General features: G+C 48.5%; 1 protein-coding gene across 1 annotated transcript in view; it reads left to right on the top strand.

Moving 5' to 3' along the window:
- LOC124029030 (pleckstrin homology domain-containing family A member 6-like) overlaps nt 1–24,359 on the top strand; it is a 174,352-nt gene that overhangs the window by 41,757 nt on the left and 108,236 nt on the right. Inside the window, exon 2 of the mRNA XM_046340897.1 lies at nt 20,927–21,010. Coding sequence (XP_046196853.1) covers nt 20,927–21,010 — 84 coding nt within the window. The remainder of the gene's footprint in view (nt 1–20,926; nt 21,011–24,359) is intronic.

Raw genomic sequence — 24,359 nt, 5'->3', positions numbered from 1 at the left:
GAGGTTCGCTTTCTGAGGTTCACTATCTGAGGTTAACTATCTGAGGTTCACTATCTGAGGTTAACTATCTGAGGTTCACTATCTGAGGTTCACTATCTGAGATTCACTATCTGAGGTTAACTTAGGGATCAGTGTCCCTTCCACAGGATGGTTGAGCTAAGGTAGGCTGATGTGATTAGCATGAGGTTGTAAGTAACAAGACATTTGCCCAGGGCATAAACATATCTTATATTGGCAGAAAGCTTACATTCTTGTTAATCTAACTGCACTGTCCAATTTACAGTAGCTGTTACAGTGAAATAATATCATGCTATTTTTTGAGGAGAGTGCACAATTTTGAACATGAAAAGTTATTAAATTAACAAATTAAGCACATTTGGGCTGTCTTGATATACAATTATGAACAGAAATGCATTGGATCATTGGATCAGTCTAAAACTGTGCACATACACAGATGTCATCTAGTGACCAAAATCTAAATTGCACATGGGCTGGAATAATGCATTATGGCCTTTCTCTTGCATTTCAAAGATGATGGTATAAAAAATACAAAAGAAGAGTTGTTTTTTTCTTTGTTTTATCTATTACCAGATCTATTGTGTTATATTCTCCTACATTTCTTTCACATTTACATAAACTCCAAAATGAGAAAAAAAGGGGCTAATCCTTAAGAGTAAAACTATCTGAGGTTCACTATCTGAGGTTCACTATCTGAGGTTCACTATCTGAGGTTCACTATCTCTGGTTAAGTGTGTGTGGAGTAATACGGAGTCTTCCTCATAGAAGAACACCTTCAATATATCACATTACAAATGGCCAAGTGTGTAGTACTCTAGAATATAAACTGTTACAAACGGATGCTGGACATGAAAAATTAAAATGTCTTGCAAAGCTAACGGTGACATTGTGACATTTTAATATGGCCACCCCAGCCTGGGCTCTTCATTCTGTGTTTTAATGCTGAGCTTGTAAAATATGGATCTAATTATGATGATATGAGTGACTGAGGAGCTACGTCTCTCCTCCCTCACAATGGGAGGGAGGGAGAGAGAGTGGGAGGAAGGGATGGACACTGGGGGAGTTGGGGAGGGAACTGGGAAGAAAATGGATGAAGAACGGAGGGAGCAGGATAGAGAAGAGAGTGAGGAAGGGAGGGAGGGGTACTGATGTGCTGGCTGTTATACCTGAATGGCATACAACATACATCCTTTGTCTATAATCCACCTTCCACTCCTCCTCCATCCAGGCAGGTCCCTGGGAAATGATTCTCCCTGGGTACTGCCTGGGACATGACTCTCCCTGGGTACTGCCTGGGACATGACTCTCCCAGGGTACTGTCTGGGACATGACTCTCCCTGGGTACTGCCTGGGAAATGACTCTCCCTGGGTACTGCCTGGGACATGACTCTCCCTGCCAGACCTCAACAGAAGCTGGGGATCATTCAGACCTTAGTCTGGGGCCCGGCAGCATGGCCACATGGGTCTCTGTTATACTGCCTTCCCATAGGGAGAAAGCAAAAGGGAGGGAGAGGGATGGAGAGAGAGAGAGAAAACGAGAGGGAGAGTAAGAGAGAGAGAGGGAAACAGCTAAATAATCTGAGCCTTGCAGTTCTATTAGGCAAGGGAGCATGAGAGAGAGGGTGAGAGAGAGGAGGGGGCGAGAAGAGTGACAGTGATAGAGAGCAATTGTGTGTGTGAGAGAGAGGAGAGAGGGTCGTTACAGCATGCATTCTCAAGGAGAGAAAGGAGGACAGCAATTACTATATCTAACACCAAACGACTTCTTCCTGGCACTGGGTTAGCTAGCCAGCTGCTCCCCCCTCTCTCTCCCTCTCTCCCTCGCTCTCTCTCTCTCTCTCTCTCTCTCTCTCTCTCTCTCTCTCTCTCTCTCTCTCTCTCTCTCTCTCTCTCTCTCTCTCTCTCTCTCTCTCTCTCTCTCTCTCTCTCTCTCTCTCTCTCTCTCTCTCTCTCTCTCTCTCTCTCTCTCTCTCCATCCCTCTCTCTCTATCCCTCTCTCTATATCCCTCTCTCTATATCCCTCTCACTCTGTCTGTCTCATCTGTTATATGATTGATCCGGTGGAGGATGCTGAAGTTCCGTGCGGACCGGAGGGTTAGGTAGGTATGGGGACAGCGGAGTGGCTGAGGCTGGGGGGAAGTGCTCTCTTCTGGGGCTGCTTGGCAACGTGGTGGTGGGAGAGGGAACCAGAAGCTGGAGGTCAGAGAGTACTGCAATGCAGTGCTGCTGTAGAGAAAGCACAAATATCTGGTTTATGGCTTTTATTGGTCAGTTGTGTGAGGCAGGGACTGATACAGTAGATCTGATATGTGTATAGGAATGTGTGTGTTTGTTTGGGCTATGGCTTGATTTTCATGCTAGCGTAAGTAGCCTATCAGGAATGGCTAAACACTGCTAGCATGTGTTCACCCTATAACGTGACTACCTCAGAGGACAGTCAATGGAACTAGTCCATTGTTTTTCTAGTCATGTTGGAGTCCATTTTTTGGTCATATTTAGACACTTTGATGGTACCGTATGCTGTTTAGCCATTTGTTTGTCCATATGTAGAAACAGGCAGTGATGCGGTCTCTCTCTATATAGGTTTGTAGGTTACGCATGAACAGGCATGCTCAGTCTCAGGACGCTCTGAGACCAAATCACACATGCGCGAGTCAGCAGCAGCAGCAGCAGTAGTAGGTTTGTCAAGGGGTTGTTATGGTTAGCTGCACACAGGCAGAAGTTCTCTGGTGTGTGTTCCTTTGACATCAGGAGGTGCATGCCTTCTGTCTGACTGTGCTCTTGGCTGGCTGCCCTTGACCTCTCTACCTATCATTGTGTGTGTGTGTGTGTGTGTGTGTGTGTGTGTGTGTGTGTGTGTGTGTGTGTGTGTGTGTGTGCGTGCGTGCGTGCGTGCGTGCGTGCGTGCGTGCGTGCGTGCGTGCGTGCGCGTGCATGTGCGTGCGTGCATGTGTGTGTGTGTGTGTGTGTGTGCGTGCATGTGCGTGCGTGCATGCGTGTATGCATGTGTGTGTGGAGTATACTATGATTCTCTGGCAGGGTCTGGGCCAGATGCCACTAACATTCTATCATCCAGTAGCGGGCAGAGGCAGAGCCAGATCAAGATCCAGAGACACATGCAGACAGGCTGTGGGGGTGGAAGCGTTCTGCCCTGCTTTACATAGAGCAGTGTTTTTCACACCTGGTTCTGGACATCCACAGGGTGTGCAGGCTTTTGTTCCAACCCAGCACCAAAACATCTGATTCAGCTAGTCAATGAATTCTCAAGAGTGAGTAGCTGGATGTGTTACATGTATTGATGGGCTGGAACAAATCCCTGCACACCCTCTGGTCCCAGGAACAATGCGTAAGTATAGTGTACGGCAAAAGACTACCATATGGAGCCTGTCCTCGTCAAAGAGTCAAGGCCCTGCTCTGGGCCTAGCTAGGTGCAGTCCTGAGGCTTCACTATGGACTATCCTTACAGACTTCCCACGTTCTAATTCTTTGTCTTGGGCCTACAACATGTTTCCTCTTAGGCTGTAAAACTAGTAGGCTGGCTCCCCTAAGGCCTTGGATGAGTAGAGAGAAGCTTTCAGTTTATGGTCCATAGCCTATATGTTTAGGTGAGTAGGGTGTGTTCCTATAAACATCTTATAAACTCCAGGCCTTTCCTCAGGTCCAGTCTAAGCAGCCCATTCATTTGATCTGGCCCTCATGTCTAGTAGCTACGTTCAGCCTTCCTTTCAGACCAGCAGCAGGTGTATTCCGCAGGCAGTTTAGGGGGAACACACTCCTGTATGATTTATAAATCCATTTAAGAGATCCACCTGACATGATGACTCCTTGCTGTCCCCAGTCCACCTGAATGTGCTGCTGCTCCAGTTTCAACTGTTCTGCCCTGTTATTATTCGACCATGCTGGTCATTTATGAACATTTGAACATCTTGGCCATGTTCTGTTATAATCTCCACCCGGCACAGCCAGAAGAGGACTGGCCACCCCACATAGCCTGGTTCCTCTCTAGGTTTCTTCCTAGGTTTTGGCCTTTCTAGGGAGTTTTTCCTAGCCACCGTGCTTCTACACCTGCATTGCTTGCTGTTTGGGGTTTTAGGCTGGGTTTCTGTACATCACTTTGAGATATCAGCTGATGTACGAAGGGCTATATAAATACATTTGATTTGATTTGAAGAGATGAAGGGCTCTATTTTGGTTTGGCCTTAAGCCAGCGTAATTGTCAAACGCACGCTAGTTTGCAATTTTGACCTGTAAAAGCTAGCATACTTCTATTTTCAAACCGTAGCGCCAGGATTGGTAATTTACCTATCTTATATGAGTTTTGCGCCGAAGTTGGAGGGGTGGCAACATCTGAGGTATGTCCTTAAGAACGTGTGCCAAAGTGCTAATTTCATTATGCGCCGATGGGGACAGTTAACTCCAACCGAAAGCTGGTCTAGGCTATTACACTGTTATAACCAGCTCCTGTTATTATTGTGGATGTGTGTAAAACCCCTCCATGTAGACTATATGCCCAGCATGGAATGTGAGGTGAGATCATTAGAATTCAGTTTAGTTTGATTAAAAAATCAAGCCATAGTAGGCTATCCTTACCCGACTAAACTGGAACATGCTTAACACCCCGGCCATCCTACAATCTAACCTTGATGCCCTCAATCTCACACAAATTATCAATGAACCTACCAGGTACCTCCCCAAAGCCTTAAACACGGGCACCCTCATAGATATCATCCTAACCAACTTGCCCTCTAAATACACCTCTGCTGTCTTTAACCGAGATCTCAGCGACCACTGCCTCATTGCCTGCATCCGTAATGGGTCAGCGGTCAAACGACCTCCACTCATCACTGTCAAATGCTCCCTGAAACACTTCAGCGAGCAGGCCTTTCTAATTGACCTGGCCGGGGTATCCTGGAAGGATGTTGATCTTATCCCGTAAGTAGAGGATGCCTGTTTTTTTTAAATGCCTTCCTAACCATCTTAAATAAGCATGCCCCATTCAACAAATTTAGAACCAGGAACAGATATAGCCCTTGGTTCTCCCAGACCTGACTGCCCTTACCCAACACAAAAACATCCTATGGCATTCTGCATTAGAATAGAACAGCCCCCGTGATATGAAGCTGTTCAGGGAAGCTACAAACCATTATACACAGGCAGTTAGAAAAGCCAAGGCTAGCCTTTTCAAGCAGAAATGTGCTTCCTGCAACAAAAACTCAAAAAAGTTCTGGGACATGGAGTCCATGGAGAATAAGAACACCTCCTCCCAGGTGACCACCGCACTGAAGATAGGAAACACTGTCACCACTGATAAATCCACTATAATTGAGAATTTCAATAAGCATTTTTCTACGGCTGGCCATGCTTTCCACCTGGCTACTCCTACCCCGGTCAACAGCACTGCACCCCCCACAGCAACTCGCCCAAGCCTTCCCCATTTCTCCTTCTCCCAAACCCAGTCAGCTGATGTTCTGAAAGAGCTGCAAAATCTGGACCCCTACAAATCAACCGGGCTAGACAATCTGGACCCTTTCTTTCTAAAATTATCTGCCGAAATTGTTGCCACCCCTATTACTAGCCTTTTCAACCTCTCTTTCGTGTCGTCTGAGATTCCCAAAAATTAGAAAGCAGCTGCGGTCATCCCCCTCTTCAAAGGGGGGGACACTCTTGACCCAAACTGCTACAGACCTATATCTATCCTACCCTGCCTTTAGTAAGGTCTTCGAAAGCCAAGTCAACAAACAGATTACCGACCATTTTGAATCTAACCATACCTTCTCTGCTATGCAATCTGGTTTCAGAGCTGGTCATGGGTGCACCTCAGCCACGCTCAAGGTCCTAAACGATATCTTAACTGCCATCGATAAGAAACGTTACTGTGCAGCCGTATTCATTGATCTGGCCAAGGCGTTCGACTCTGTCAATCACCACATCCTTATCGGCAGACTCGACGGCCTTTGTTTTCAAATGATTGCCTCGCCTGGTTCACCAACTACTTCTCTGATAGAGTTCAGTGTGTCAAATCGGAGGGTCTGCTGTCCAGACCTCTGGCAGTCTCTATGGAGGTGTCACAGGGTTCAATTCTTGGACCGACTCTCTTCTCTGTATACATCAATGAGGTCGCTCTTGCTGCTGGTGAGTCTCTGATCCACCTCTACGCAGACGACACCATTCTGTATACTTCTGGCCCTTCTTTGGACACTGTGTTAACAACCATCCAGGCAAGCTTCAATGCCATACAACTCTCCTTCCGTGGCCTCCACTTGATCTTAAATACAAGTAAAACTAAATGCATGCTCTTCAACCGATTGCTACCTGCACCTGCCCACCTGTCCAACATCACTACTCTGGACGGCTCTGACTTAGAATACGTGGACAACTACAAATACTTAGGTGTCTGGTTAGACTGTAAACTCTCCTTCCAGACCCATATCAAACATCTCCAATCCAAAGTTAAATCTATAATTGGCTTCCTATTTCGCAACAAAGCATCCTTCACTCATGCTGCCAAACATACCCTTGTAAAACTGACCATCCTACCAATCCTCGACTTCGGCGATGTCATTTACAAAATAGCTTCCAATACCCTACTCAACAAATTGGATGTAGTCTATCACAGTGCAATCCGTTTTGTCACCAAAGCAGCATATACTACCCACCATTGCGACCTGTACGCTCTCGTTGGCTGGCCCTCGCTTCATACTCGTCGCCAAACCCACTGGCTCCATGTCGTCTACAAGACCCTGCTAGGTAAAGTCCCCCCTTATCTCAGCTCGCTGGTCACCATAGCATCTCCCACCTGTAGCACACGCTCCAGCAGGTATATCTCTCTAGTCACCCCCAAAACCAATTCTTTCTTTGGCCGCCTCTCCTTCCAGTTCTCTGCTGCCAATGACTGGAACGAACTACAAAAATCTCTGAAACTGGAAACACTTATCTCCCTCACTAGCTTTAAGCACTAACTGACAGAGCAGCTCATAGATTACTGCACCTGTACATAGCCCACCTATAATTTAGCCCAAAGAACTACCTCTTTCCCTACTGTATTTAATTAATTTATTTATTTTGCTCCTTTGCACCCCATTATTTTTATTTCTACTTTGCACATTCTTCCACTGCAAATCTACCATTCCAGTGTTTTACTTGCTATATTGTATTTACTTTGTCACCATGGCCTTTTTTTGCCTTTATCTCCCTTATCATTTGCTCACATCGTATATAGACTTGTTTCTACTGTATTATTGACTGTATGTTTGTTTTACTCCATGTGTAACTCTGTGTCGTTGTATCTGTCTGTCATGTTTTGTCATTTATTATCTTGTCTTGTCCCTGTGCTTCCCATTCTATTCGTTTCCCTCTGCTGGTCTTATTAGGTTCTTTCCCTCTTTCTATCCCTCTCTCTCCCCCTCCCTCTCTCACTCTCTCGCTCTCTCTTCTCTCTATCGTTCCGTTCCTGCTCCCAGCTGTTCCTATTCCCCTAATCAATCATTTAGTCTTCCCACACCTGTTCCCGATCCTTTCCCCTGATTAGAGTCCCTATTTCTTCCTTTGTGTTCCGTTCCTGTCCTGTCGGTTCCTTGTTTAGTATTCACCGTGCTGTGTTTGTGTATCGCCCTGTCGTGTCGTGTTTTCCTCAGATGCTGCGTGGTGAGCAGGTGTCTGAGTCTGTCTGGTTCAAGTGCCTTCCCGAGGCAACCTGCTGTTCACCTGCTGTTCAAGTTCGAGTCTCCAGTTTGTCCTCGTCATATCGAGTGAAAGTTGTGTTTTTTGTTTGTATTTACTTTACTGGATTAAAGACTCTGTTTTCGCCAAGTCGCTTTTGGGTCCTCTTTCACCTCCATGACAGAAGGAACCGACCAAGGAATGGACCCAGCGACTTCAGACGCTCGTTACACTGCCGTCGAGATCCAAGGAGCCATGCTCGGCAGACACGAGCAGGAATTGTCTGCTGCTCGCCATGCCGTGGAGAACCTGGCCGCTCAGGTTTCCGACCTCTCTGGACAGTTCCAGAGTCTACGTCTCGTGCCACCTGTTACTTCCTGGCCTGCCGAGCCTCCAGAACCTAGGGTTAATAACCCACCTTGCTACTCCGGGCAGCCCACTGAGTGCCGCTCCTTTCTCACGCAGTGTGAGATTGTGTTCTCTCTCCAACCCAACACATACTCTAGAGAGAGAGCTCGGGTTGCTTACGTCATTTCACTCCTTACTGGCCGGGCTCGAGAATGGGGCACAGCTATCTGGGAGGCAAGGGCTGATTGCTCTAACAAGTTCCAGAACTTTAAAGAGGAGATGATTCGGGTTTTTGACCGTTCAGTTTTTGGTAGGGAGGCTTCTAGGGCCCTGGCTTCCTTATGCCAAGGTGAACGGTCCATAACGGATTATTCTATTGAGTTTCGCACTCTTGCTGCCTCTAGTGAGTGGAACGAGCCGGCGCTGCTCGCTCGTTTTCTGGAGGGACTCCACGCAGTGGTTAAGGATGAGATTCTCTCCCGGGAGGTTCCTTCAGATGTGGACTCTTTGATTGCTCTCGCCATCCGCATAGAACGACGGGTAGATCTTCGTCACCGGGCTCGTGGAAGAGAGCTCGCATCAACGGTGTTTCCCTGCTCCGCATCGCAACCATCTCCCTCCTCTGGCTCAGAGTCTGAGCCCATGCAGCTGGGAGGGATTCGCATCTCGACTAAGGAGAGGGAACGGAGGATCACCAACCGCCTGTGCCTCTATTGCGGAGTTGCTGGACATTTTGTTAATTCATGTCCAGTAAAAGCCAGAGCTCATCTGTAAGCGGAGGGCTACAGGTGAGCGCAACTACTCAAGTCTCTCCATCAAAATCCTGTACTACTTTGTCGGTCCATCTACGCTGGACCGGTTCGGGTGCTACATGTAGTGCCTTGATAGACTCTGGGGCTGAGGGTTGTTTCATGGACGAAGCATGGGTTCGGAAACATGACATTCCTTTCAGAGAGTTAGAGAAGCCTACGCCCATGTTCGCCTTAGATGGTAGTCATCTTCCCAGTATCAGATTTGAGACACTACCTTTAACCCTCACAGTATCTGGTAACCACAGTGAGACTATTTCTTTTTTGATTTTTCGTTCTCCGTTTACACCTGTTGTTTTGGGTCATCCCTGGCTAGTATGTCATAATCCTTCTATTAATTGGTCTAGTAATTCTATCCTATCCTGGAACGTTTCTTGTCATGTGAAGTGTTTAATGTCTGCCATCCCTCCCGTTTCTTCTGTCCCTACTTCTCAGGAGGAACCTGGCGATTTGACAGGAGTGCCGGAGGAATATCATGATCTGCGCACGGTCTTCAGTCGGTCCCGAGCCAACTCCCTTCCTCCTCACCGGTCGTATGATTGTAGTATTGATCTCCTTCCGGGGACCACTCCTCCTCGGGGTAGACTATACTCTCTGTCGGCTCCCGAACGTAAGGCTCTCGAGGATTATTTGTCTGTGTCTCTTGACGCCGGTACCATAGTGCCTTCGTCCTCTCCGGCCGGGGCGGGGTTCTTTTTGTTAAGAAGAAGGACGGTACTCTGCGCCCCTGCGTGGATTATCGAGGCTGAATGACATAACGGTTAAGAATCGTTATCCGCTTCCCCCTTATGTCATCAGCCTTCGAGATTCTGCAGGAGCCAGGTGCTTTACTAAGTTGGACCTTCGTAACGCTTACCATCTCGTGCGCATCAGAGAGGGGGACGAGTGGAAAACGGCGTTAACACTCCGTTAGGGCATTTTGAGTACCGGGTTCTGCCGTTTGGTCTCGCCAATGCGCCAGCTGTTTTTCAGGCATTAGTTAATGATGTTCTGAGAGACATGCTGAACATCTTTGTTTTTGTCTATCTTGACGATATCCTGATTTTTTCTCCGTCACTCGAGATTCATGTTCAGCACGTTCGACGTGTTCTACAGCGCCTTTTAGAGAATTGTCTCTACGTAAAGTCTGAGAAGTGCTCTTTTCATGTCTCCTCCGTTACTTTTCTCGGTTCCGTTATTTCCGCTGAAGGCATTCAGATGGATTCCGCTAAGGTCCAAGCTGTCAGTGATTGGCCCGTTCCAAGGTCACGTGTCGAGTTGCAGCGCTTTTTAGGTTTCGCTAATTTCTATCGGCGTTTCATTCGTAATTTCGGTCAAGTTGCTGCCCCTCTCACAGCTCTTACTTCTGTCAAGACGTGTTTTAAGTGGTCCGGTTCCGCCCAGGAGCTTTGATCTTCTAAAAGAACGTTTTACGTCCGCTCCTATCCTCGTTACTCCTGACGTCACTAGACAATTCATTGTCGAGGTTGACGCTTCAGAGGTAGGCGTGGGAGCCATTCTATCCCAGCGCTTCCAGTCTGACGATAAGGTTCATCCTTGCGCTTATTTTTCTCATCGCCTGTCGCCATCTGAGCGCAACTATGATGTGGGTAACCGTGAACTGCTCGCCATCCGCTTAGCCCTAGGCGAATGGCGACAGTGGTTGGAGGGGGCGACCGTTCCCTTTGTCGTTTGGACAGACCATAAGAACCTTGAGTACATCCGTTCTGCCAAACGACTTAATGCCCGTCAAGCTCGTTGGGCGTTGTTTTTCGCTCGTTTGAGTTTGTGATTTCTTACCGTCCGGGTAGCAAGAACACCAAGCCTGATGCCTTATCCCGTCTGTTTAGTTCTTCTGTGGCTTCTACTGATCCCGAGGGGATTCTTCCTTATGGGCGTGTTGTCGGGTTAACAGTCTGGGGAATTGAAAGACAGGTTAAGCAAGCACTCACGCACACTGCGTCGCCGCGCGCTTGTCCTAGTAACCTCCTTTTCGTTCCTGTTTCCACTCGTCTGGCTGTTCTTCAGTGGGCTCACTCTGCCAAGTTAGCTGGTCATCCCGGTGTTCGAGGCACTCTTGCGTCTATTCGCCAGCGCTTTTGGTGGCCGACTCAGGAGCGTGACACGCGCCGTTTCGTGGCTGCTTGTTCGGACTGCGCGCAGACTAAGTCGGGTAACTCTCCTCCTGCCGGTCGTCTCAGACCGCTCCCCATTCCTTCTCGACCATGGTCTCACATCGCCCTAGACTTCATTACCGGTCTGCCTTTGTCTGCGGGGAAGACTGTGATTCTTACGGTTGTCGATAGGTTCTCTAAGGCGGCACATTTCATTCCCCTCGCTAAACTTCCTTCCGCTAAGGAGACGGCACAAATCATTATCGAGAATGTATTCAGAATTCATGGCCTCCGTTAGACGCCGTTTCAGACAGAGGTCCGCAATTCACGTCACAGTTTTGGAGGGAGTTCTGTCGTTTGATTGGTGCGTCCGTCAGTCTCTCTTCCGGGTTTCATCCCCAGTCTAACGGTCAAGCAGAGAGGGCCAATCAGACGATTGGTCGCATACTACGCAGCCTTTCTTTCAGAAACCCTGCGTCTTGGGCAGAACAGCTCCCCTGGGCAGAATACGCTCACAATTCGCTTCCTTCGTCTGCTACCGGGTTATCTCCGTTTCAGAGTAGTCTGGGTTACCAGCCTCCTCTGTTCTCATCCCAGCTTGCCGAGTCCAGCGTTCCCTCCGCTCAGCGTTTGTCCAACGTTGTGAGCGCACCTGGAGGAGGGTGAGGTCTGCACTTTGCCGTTACAGGGCACAGACTGTGAGAGCCGCCAATAAACGCAGGATTAAGAGTCCAAGGTATTGTTGCGGCCAGAGAGTGTGGCTTTCCACTCGCAACCTTCCTCTTACGACAGCAGTTGACTCCGCGGTTCATTGGTCCGTTCCGTGTCTCCCAGGTCGTCAATCCTGTCGCTGTGCGACTGCTTCTTCCGCGACATCTTCGTCGCGTCCATCCTGTCTTCCATGTCTCCTGTGTCAAGCCCTTTCTTCGCACCCCCGTTCGTCTTCCCTCCCCCCTCCCGTCCTTGTCGAGAGCGCACCTATTTACAAGGTACATAAGATCATGGACATGCGTTCTCGGGACGGGGTCACCAATACTTAGTGGATTGGGAGGGTTACGGTCCTGAGGAGAGGAGTTGGGTTCCGTCTCGGGACGTGCTGGACCGTTCACTCATTGATGATTTCCTCCGTTGCCGCCAGGATTCCTCCTCGAGTGCGCCAGGAGGCGCTCGGTGAGTGGGGGTACTGTCATGTTTTGTCATTTATTATCTTGTCTTGTCCCTGTGCTTCCCATTCTATTCGTTTCCCTCTGCTGGTCTTATTAGGTTCTTTCCCTCTTTCTATCCCTCTCTCTCCCCTCCCTCTCTCACTCTCTCGCTCTCTCTTCTCTCTATCGTTCCGTTCCTGCTCCCAGCTGTTCCTATTCCCTAATCAATCATTTAGTCTTCCCACACCTGTTCCCGATCCTTTCCCTGATTAGAGTCCCTATTTCTTCCTTTGTGTTCCGTTCCTGTCCTGTCGGTTCCTTGTTTAGTATTCACCGTGCTGTGTTTGTGTATCGCCCTGTCGTGTCGTGTTTTCCTCAGATGCTGCGTGGTGAGCAGGTGTCTGAGTCTGTCTGGTTCAAGTGCCTTCCCGAGGCAACCTGCTGTTCACCTGCTGTTCAAGTTCGAGTCTCCAGTTTGTCCTCGTCATATCGAGTGAAAGTTGTGTTTTTTTGTTTGTATTTACTTTACTGGATTAAAGACTCTGTTTTCGCCAAGTCGCTTTTGGGTCCTCTTTCACCTCCATGACACTGTCGAACTGCTTTGCTTTATCTTGTCCAGGTCGCAATTGTAAATGAGAACTTGTTCTCAACTTGCCTACCTGGTTAAATAAAGGTGAAATAAAATAAATACAAATAAAACACCTACAACTTGATTATTCATCAAAACCCAGCCCTTTCCCGCCACCGCCAGCTATTGGGCTCGTAATTCTGGGTGTGAAAATAATACAAAATATTTCTGACACACCCCCTGACCTAAGCACTACCAGCAGAACTTAGATGTACCATTGCATTAGGTTTGTTAAAATAGAGCCACAAAAGTGATCCACTGGTATCTATCACATACAAAAGTGCTGTTCGTTTAGCATAGGGGTCAATCTATGTATACTGTATTTTTTATATTTTTTATTTATTAGTTATTTTACCAGGTAAGTTGACTGAGAATAGGTTCTCATTTGCAGCAACGGCCTGGGGAATAGTTACAGGGGAGAGGAGTGGGATGAATGAGCCAATTGTAAACTGGGGATTATTTGGTATGTGTGTGAGCGGAGCAGGTTATGTCTATGTGTGCATGTGCGACGTGAGTGTGTTTAGGTATGCATGCTAGTATGTTCATGACTGTACATGACTGGGTGTGTAAGGGTTTGCATTTGTTTGTATCAGTGGAGGCTGGTGGGTGGAGACAAAGGAGGCTTATTGTAATTAATGGACTGGTGTAATAATGGTTTGATACCATTCCAGTCCAGCCATTACGATAAGCCTGTTCTACAGTATATCTACAGTATGCCCTCCAGCCTCCTCTGGTTTGTGTTCATGTGACTGAGCCAGGTTGTGTTTCTATTGAATCTAGTCTACAGTAGAAGTATCCTGGTTGATCAGATGAAATATTGAAAGAGTTCATTATATATCTGGTGAGGAGAATATCTGGGGTGTCAGACCCACAAAGGGAGGCAGGGTACCACACTGCACCACTCTACCTATAAAACAACGGATATTTACCACTGGTTAGATTACACTGTGCATCAGAAATAAGAGTTGTGCACACACACACACACACACACGCAGGCAGGCACACAACCACACACACGCAGGCACACACACACGCAGGCACACACACACACGCAGGCAGGCACACACACACACGCAGGTACACACACACACGCAGGCACACACACACACGCAGGCACACACACACGCACGCAGGCACACACACACACGCACGCAGGCACACACACACACGCAGGCACACACACACACACGCAGGCACACACACACAGTCATCGGTTGTAAAATCAATAGCAGGGAAGAACACCCAGATCACAGAAACACATCCACACCACACTAGACCACACCAGACCAGACCACTCCACAGCACACCACTAGACCACTCCACAGACCAGACTCCACAGCACATCACACTAGACCACATCAGACCAGACCACTCTACACTAGACCACACTAGACCACACTAGACCACACCATACTAGACCACACTAGACCACACTAGACCACACCACACTAGACAACACCACACTACACCACACTAGACCACACCACACTAGACCACACCACACTAGACCACACATCACTAGACCACACCACACTAGACCACGCCACACTAGACCACACCACACTAGACCACACCACACTAGACCACACTAGACCACGCCACACTAGACCACACCACACTAGACCACACCACACTAGACCACAGCACACTAGACCACACTAGACCACACCACACTAGGCCACACTAGACCACACCATACTAGACCACACTAGACAACACCACACTAGACCACACCACACTAGGCCACACTAGACCACACCATACTAGACCACACCACACCAGACCACACTAGACCACACTCGACCACACCACACTAGACCACACTAGACCACACCACACTAGGCCACACTAGACCACACCATACTAGTCCACACTAGATCACACTAGACCACACCACACCACACTAGACCACACCACACTAGGCCACACTAGACCACACCACACTAGATCACACTAGACCACACCACACCACACTAGACCACACCATACCAGACCACACTAGACCACACTAGACCACACCACACTAGACTAGACCACACTAGACCACACCACACTAGACCACACCATACTAGACCACACTAGACCACACCACACGAGACCACACCACACTAGGCCACACTAGACCACACCATACTAGACCACACTAGACCACACCACACTAGACCACACCATACCAGACCACACTAGACCACACTAGACCACACCACACTAGACCACACTAGACCACACCACACTAGGCCACACTAGGCCACACTAGACCACACCACACTAGACCACCCTAGACCACACCACACTAGGCCACACTAGACCACACCATACTAGACCACACCACACTAGACCACACCATACTAGACCACACTAGACCACACATCACTAGACCACACCACACTAGACCACGCCACACTAGACCACACCACACTAGACCACACCACACTAGACCACACCACACTAGACCACGCCACACTAGACCACACCACACTAGACCACGCCACACTAGAACACACCACACTAGACCACACCACACTAGACCACACCACACTAGACCACACCACACTAGACCATGCCACACTAGACCACACCACACTAGACCACGCCACACTAGACCACACCACACTAGACCACGCCACACTAGACCACACCACACTAGACCACACCACACTAGACCACGCCACACTAGACCACACCACACTAGACCACACCACACTAGACCACAGCACACAAGACCACAGCACACAAGACCACACCACACTAGGCCACACTAGACCACACCATACTAGACCACACTAGACCACACCACACTAGACCACACCATACTAGACCACACTAGACCACACCACACTAGACCACACCACACTAGGCCACACTAGACCACACCATACTAGACCACACCATACCAGACCACACTAGACCACACTCGACCACACCACACTAGACCACACTAGACCACACCACACTAGGCCACACTAGACCACACCATACTAGACCACACTAGATCACACTAGACCACACTACACTAGACAACACCACACTAGACCACACTAGACCACACTAGCCCACACCACACTAGACCACACTAGACCACACCACACTAGACCACACTAGACCACACCACACTAGACCACACTAGACCACACTAGACCACACCACACTAGACCACACTAGACCACACCACACTAGACCACACTAGACCACACTAGACCACACCACACTAGACCACACTAGACCACACTAGACCACACCACACTAGACCACACTAGACCACACCACACTAGACCACACTAGACCACACTAGCCCACACCACACTAGACCACACTAGACCACACTAGCCCACACCACACTAGACCACACTAGACCACACCACACCAGACCACAATAGACCACACCACACTAAACCACACCACACTAGACCACACTAGACCACACTAGACCACACCACACTAGACCACACTAGACTACACTAGACCACACCACACCAGACCACAATAGACCACACCACACTAGACCACACCACACTAGACCACATTAGACCACACTAGACCACACTAGACCACACTAGACCACACTAGACCACACCACACTAGACCACACTAGACCACATTAGACCACACCACACTAGACCACACTAGACCACACCACACTACACCACACCACACTAGACCACACCACACTAGACCACACCATACTAGACCACACTAGACCACACATCACTAGACCACACCACACTAGACCACGCCACACTAGACCACACCACACTAGACCACACCACACTAGACCACAGCACACAAGACCACAGCACACAAGACCACACTAGACCACACCACATCACTAGACCCACACCACACTAGACCACACCACACTAGACCACACCACACTAGACCACACCACACTAGACCACACTAGACCACACCACACAGGCCACACTAGACACAGACCACACTAGATCACACTAGACCACACCACACCACACTAGACCACCACAGCCACACTAGACCACACCACACTAGACCCACACCACACCATACCAGACCACACCACACTAGACCACACTAGACCACACCACACACCACACACTAGGCCACACTAGACCCACCATACCAGACCACAGACCACACTAGACCACACCACACTAGACCACACTAGACCACACCACACTAGGCCACACTAGACCACACCATACTAGACCACACCACACTAGACCACACCACACTAGACCACACACTAGACCACACTAGACCACACTAGACCCCACACCACACTAGACCACACTAGACCACACCACACTAGACCACACTAGACCACACCACACTAGACCACACTAGACCACACACACTAGACCACACTAGACCACACCACACTAGACCACACACCACACTAGACCACACCACACTAGACCACACTAGACCACACTAGACCACACCACACTAGACCACACTAGACCACACCACACTAGACCACACTAGACCACACTAGCCCACACCACACTAGACCACACTAGACCACAGACCACACCACAGACCACACTAGACCACACCACACCAGACCACACTAGACCACACTAAACCCACCACACTAGACCACACTAGACCACACTAGACCACACCACACTAGACCACACCACTACACTAGACCACACCACACACCACACACTAGACCACACCACACTAGACCACACTAGACCACACACCACACTAGACCACACTAGACCACACCACACTAGACCACACCACACTAGACCACACTACACTAGACAACACCACACTAGACCACACTAGACCACACTAGCCCACACCACACTAGACCACACTAGACCACACCACACTAGACCACACTAGACCACACCACACTAGACCACACTAGACCACACTAGACCACACCACACTAGACCACACTAGACCACACCACACTAGACCACACTAGACCACACTAGACCACACCACACTAGACCACACTAGACCACACTAGACCACACCACACCACACTAGACCACACCACACTAGACCACACTAGACCACACTAGCCCACACCACACTAGACCACACTAGACCACACTAGCCCACACCACACTAGACCACACTAGACCACACCACACCAGACCACAATAGACCACACCACACTAAACCACACCACACTAGACCACACTAGACCACACTAGACCACACCACACTAGACCACACTAGACTACACTAGACCACACCCACAGACCACAATAGACCACACCACACTAGACCACACCACACTAGACCACATTAGACCACACTAGACCACACCACACTAGACCACACTAGTCCACACTAGACCACACTAGACCACACCACACTAGACCACACTAGACCACATTAGACCACACCACACTAGACCACACTAGACCACACCACACTAGACCACACCACACTAGACCACACCACACTAGACCACACCATACTAGACCACACTAGACCACACATCACTAGACCACACCACACTAGACCACGCCACACTAGACCACACCACACTAGACCACACCACACTAGACCACAGCACACAAGACCACAGCACACAAGACCACACCACACTAGACCACACCACACTAGACCACACCACACTAGACCACACCACACTAGGCCACACTAGACCACACTAGACCACACCACACTAGACCACACCACACTAGGCCACACTAGACCACACCATACTAGACCACACCATACTAGACCACACCACACTAGGCCACACTAGACCACACTCGACCACACCACACTAGACCACACTAGACCACACCACACTAGGCCACACTAGACCACACCATACTAGACCACACTAGATCACACTAGACCACACTACACTAGACAACACCACACTAAACCACACTAGACCACACTAGCCCACACCACACTAGACCACACTAGACCACACCACACTAGACCACACTAGACCACACCACACTAGACCACACTAGACCACACTAGCCCAGACCACACTAGAGACCACACCACACCACACTAGACCACACCACACTAGACCCACTAGACCACACCAGACCACACTAGACCACACCACACTAGACCACACTAGACCACACCACACCACACTAGACCCACACTAGACCACTAGACCACACCACTAGACCACACTAGACCACCACCAGACCACACAGACCACACCACTAGACCACACTAGACCACACCACACTAGACCACACTAGACCAGACCACACTAGACCACACCATACTAGACACACACTCAGACCACACCACACTAGACCACACTAGACCACACCATACTAGACCACACCATACTAGACCACACCACACTAGACCACACCACACTAGACCACACTAGACCACACCACACTAGACCACACCATACTAGACCACACTAGACCACACCACACTAGACCACACCACACTAGACCACTAGACCACACCACACTAGACCACACACACTACTAGACCACCACACTAGACCACACTAGACCACACCACACTAGACCACACCATACTAGACCACACTAGACCACACCACACTAGACCTTGACCTTTTTGACCTTTTTGACCTTTTTTTAACTAGGCAATTCAGTTAAGTCAGTTAAGAACAAATTCTTATTTACAATGACAGCCTATCCCGGCCGAACCCTAACCCGGACGACACTGTGCCAATTGTGCACAGCAATATGAGTTCTCGCTCCACTTTCCATCAAACTCAGTAGGATAGTCTATATAGTGTGGTCTAGTGTGGTCTAGTGTGGTGTGGTCTTGTGTGGTCTAGTGTGGTGTGGTCTAGTGTGGTCTAGTGTGGTGTGGTCTAGTGTGGTCTAGTGTGGTGTGGTCTTGTGTGGTATGGTCTTGTGTGGTGTGGTCTAGTGTGGTCTAGTGTGGTGTGGTCTAGTGTGGTCTAGTGTGGTGTGGTCTTGTGTGGTCTAGTGTGGTGTGGTCTAGTGTGGTCTAGTGTGGTGTGGTCTTGTGTGGTATGGTCTTGTGTGGTCTAGTGTGGTGTGGTCTTGTGTGGTCTAGTGTGGTCTAGTGTGGTGTGGTCTTGTGTGGTATGGTCTTGTGTGGTCTAGTGTGGTGTGGTCTTGTGTGGTCTAGTGTGGTATGGTCTTGTGTGGTCTAGTGTGGTGTGGTCTTGTGTGGTCTAGTATGGTGTGGTCTTGTGTGGTCTAGTGTGGTGTGGTCTTGTGTGGTCTAGTGTGGTGTGGTCTTGTGTGGTCTAGTGTGGTGTGGTCTAGTGTGGTCTAGTGTGGTCTAGTGTGGTCTAGTGTGGTCTAGTGTGGTCTAGTGTGGTGTGGTCTTGTGTGGTCTAGTGTGGTGTGGTCTAGTGTGGTGTGGTCTAGTGTGGTCTAGTGTGGTATGGTCTAGTGTGGTGTAGTGTGGTCAGGTGTGGTGTGGTCTAGTGTGTTCTAGTATGGTCTACAAGTCTCTGCTAGCTAAAGCCCCGCCTTATCTCAGCTCACTGGTCACCATAGCAGCACCCACTCGTAGCACGCGCTCCAGCAGGTCACCCCCAAAGCCAATTCCTCCTTTGGTCGTCTTTCCTTCCAGTTTTCTGCTGCCAATGACTGGAACGAACTGCAAAAATCTCTGAAGCTGGAGACTCATATCTCCCTCACTAGCTTTAAACACCAGCTGTCAGACCAGCTCACAGATCACTGCACCTATACATAGCCCATCTGAAACAGCCCATCTATCTACCTACCTCATCCCCATACAATATTTATTTATTTATCTTGCTCCTTTGCACCCCAGTATCTCTACTTGCACATTCATCTTCTGCACAGCTACCATTCCAGTGTTTAATTGCTATATTGTAATTACTTTGCCACCATGGCCTATTTATTGCCTTAACTCCCTTATCTTACCTCATTTGCACACACTGTATATAGACTTTTTGTTTTCTTTTGTTCTACTGTATTATTGACTGTATGTTTGTTTATTCCATGTGTAACTCTGTGTCGTTCTATGTGTCGAATTGCTGTGCTTCATCTTGGCCAGGTCACAGTTGTAAAAGGTTAAATAAAAAAATCACTATATCATGCTGACCACTCGCCACACTCTGCTGCGGTTGTATAATGAAACAGTTCAGGTGGCTGAGGTGCTGTGTGGCTGCTGGGTTGCCGCGCCGTCAGTAATCAACATGATTGATAAGTTATCGATCAGCTGCTCTCACCATGTCTGACAGCTTGACATCATGGGTCCACCAATATTCACCTCTGTTTCTTTTTCTCTTTTGCTTCCTCTCCTCGTCTCCAGCCAAAATGATCTGAGTGGACCAGCTGGACAGCCAGTGAGCCAGATCCAGCTGGAGGAGACTGGAACCATTCACACATACATAACGTGAGTACAACATTAATCTGACTTTGATACAACTTTACCGTAACCTAACCTGGAACAGTAAAGACACACATAATTTAAGTGCAAGATTAATCTAACTTTGATACAACCTAACCCCAACCTAACCTCGACCAATAAACACATACCTGACATGAGTACAACCCAGTTATAACCATAATAGTATAATCTTAAACCAAAATAACCCTAAACAGACTGATTCACACATAGCTGACGTGACTACAATCCAACCTCAACCTTAATACAACCTAATCGTGACCATATAACAACACAACCTTAAAACCTACACATACCGTGTACAGTTACTACAGTGAGTAAAACCTCTAGTTGATTATCCCTGCTGTAGAGACTTACCTGCAGGGAGTATACATCAAACTTGAACCCTAATGCCCATGTAACCTTTACTTGTGGTCTGCATCACCAGCAATGCAGAAATGTTGCAGAAAAATTGTGAAAAATCTCTGCAGTTCCCTTCAAAGTGTTGCTGTATTGAGATAATAAATGAAACATCCCATTCACTCAGCTTTGCAGCCAACCTAACACTAACTCCTGACACCAGGAATAAACATGATGGTGTCACGCACACAGACAAATGGGCTGTGGTATGTGACATGGAGAGACGGTTTGTGTGACAGGGGACAGAGATGGAATAGAGTAGCAGGTTTCACAGAGTCACTTTGTTCACCCCTGTCACTATGGGGGGAGTGCACTGTGCTATTGTTACAGGAAAGCATTTGAGCTGACGGGAATCAGCAATCTGATAATTATGCAGAGTCCTGGGGTCTGCTAACTCACAAAGTGTGTTCATGAGAGGGTTACCTGGGTTTAGACACAGAGGACTATGACAATGATACCCCACCTGTAATGCAATATAGCGTATAACAATTATACCAGTAATTCCACATCCCTGACAGCTAGATAAATGCCCCCAGTGGTGTTAAGACAATACTCCCACCCCCTTCATTGTGTGTTCCCCACCACGATCAATACTGTATCGAGCTGCTGATGCATTGACATGAATAATATATGATGTTACCTGCGAAGAGGCTGTGTTTTACTGTAAGTTATTCAAAGCGTCAATATAAAACACAGGGACTAACTCTTACAATTGGGGATATTTAATATTTACCTCAAATCAAATCAAATTTTATTTGTCACATACACATGGTTGGCAGATGTTAATGCGAGTGTAGCAAAATGCTTGTGCTTCTAGTTCCGACAATGCAGTGATAACCAACAAGTAATCTAACTAACAATTCCAAAACTACTGTCTTATACACAGTGTAAGGGGATAAGGAACATGTACATAAGGATATATGAATGAGTGATGGTACAGAGCAGCATACAGTAGATGGAGTACAGTATATACATATGAGATGAGTGTGTAGACAAAGTAAACAAAGTGGCATAGTTAAAGTGGCTAGTGATACATGTGTTACATAAGGATGCAGTCGATGTTGTAGAGTACAGTATATACATATGCATATGAGATGAATAATGTAGGGTAAGTAACATTATATAAGGTAGCATTGTTTAAAGTGGCTAGTGATATATTTACATCATTTCCATCAATTCCCATTATTAAAATGGCTGGAGTTGGGTCAGTGTCAATGACAGTGTGTTGGCAGCAGCCACTCAATGTTAGTGGTGGCTATTTAACAGTCTGATGGCCTTGAGATAGAAGCTGTTTTTGAGTCTCTCGGTCCCAGCTTTGATGCACCTGTACTGACCTCGCCTTCTGGATGATAGCGGGGTGAACAGGCAGTGGTTCGGGTGGTTGATGTCCTTGATGATCTTTATGGCCTTCCTGTAACAACGGGTGGTGTAGGTGTCCTGGAGGGCAGGTAGTTTGCCCCCGGTGATGCGTTGTGCAGTCCTCACTACCCTCTGGAGAGCCTTACGGTTGAGGGCGGAGCAGTTGCCGTACCAGGCGGTGATACAGCCCGCCAGGATGCTCTCGATTGTGCATCTGTAGAAGTTTGTGAGTGCTTTTGGTGACAAGCCGAATTTTTTCAGCCTCCTGAGGTTGAATAGGCGCTGCTGCGCCTTCTTCACACGCTGTCAGTGTGAGTGGACCAATTCAGTTTGTCTGTGATGTGTATGCCGAGGAACTTAAAACTAGCTACCCTCTCCTCTACTGTTCCATCGATGTGGATAGGGGGTGTTCCCTCTGCTGTTTCCTGAAGTCCACAATCATCTCCTTAGTTTTGTTGACGTTGAGTGTGAGGTTATTTTCCTGACACCACACTCCAAGGGCCCTCACCTCCTCCCTGTAGGCCGTCTCGTCGTTGTTGGTAATCAAGCCTACCACTGTTGTGTCGTCCCAAACTTGATGATTGAGTTGGAGGCGTGCGTGGCCACGCAGTCATGGGTGAACAGGGAGTACAGGAGAGGGCTGCACCCTTGTGGGGCCCCGTGTTGAGGATCAGCGGGAGGAGATGTTGTTGCCTACCCTCACCACCTGGGGGCGGCCCGTCAGGAAGTCCAGTACCCAGTTGCACAGGGCGGGGTCGAGACCCAGGGTCTCGAGCTTGATGACGAGCTTGGAGGGTACTATGGTGTTGAATGCCGAGCTGTAGTCGATGAACAGCATTCTCACATAGGTATTCCTCTTGTCCAGGTGGGTTAGGGCAGTGTGCAGTGTGGTTGAGATTGCATCGTCTGTGGACCTATTTGGGCGGTAAGCAAATTGGAGTGGGTCTAGGGTGTCAGGTAGGGTGGAGGTGATATGGTCCTTGACTAGTCTCTCAAAGCACTTCATGATGACGGAAAGTGCTACGGGGCGGTAGTCAGCTCAGTTACCTTAGCTTTCTTGGGAACAGGAACAATGGTGGCCCTCTTGAAGCATGTGGGAACAGCAGACTGGTATAGGGATTGATTGAATATGTCCGTAAAACACCGGCCAGCTGGTCTGCGCATGCTCGGAGGGCGCGGCTGGGGATGCCGTCTGGGCCTGCAAAGGGTTAACACGTTTAAATGTCTTACTCACCTCGGCTGCAGTGAAGGAGAGACTGCATGTTTCCGTTGCAGGCCGTGTCAGTGGCACTGTATTGTCCTCAAAGCGGGCAAAAAAGTTATTTAGTCTGCCTGGGAGCAAGACATCCTGGTCCGTGACTGGGCTGGATTTCATCTTGTAGTCCGTGATTGACTGTAGACCCTGCCACATGCCTCTTGTGTCTGAGCCATTGAATTGAGATTCCACTTTGTCTCTGTACTGACGCTTAGCTTGTTTGATAGCCTTACGGAGGGAATAGCTGCACTGTTTGTATTCAGTCATGTTGCCAGACACCTTGCCCTGATTAAAAGCAGTGGTTCGCGCTTTCAGTTTCACGCG

The sequence above is a fragment of the Oncorhynchus gorbuscha genome, linkage group LG03 (assembly GCF_021184085.1).
Source record: "Oncorhynchus gorbuscha isolate QuinsamMale2020 ecotype Even-year linkage group LG03, OgorEven_v1.0, whole genome shotgun sequence".
Classification (NCBI taxonomy): domain Eukaryota; kingdom Metazoa; phylum Chordata; class Actinopteri; order Salmoniformes; family Salmonidae; genus Oncorhynchus; species Oncorhynchus gorbuscha.
The sequence above is the reverse complement of the archived record's forward strand: the minus strand, read 5'-3'. Positions and strand labels throughout refer to the sequence as shown.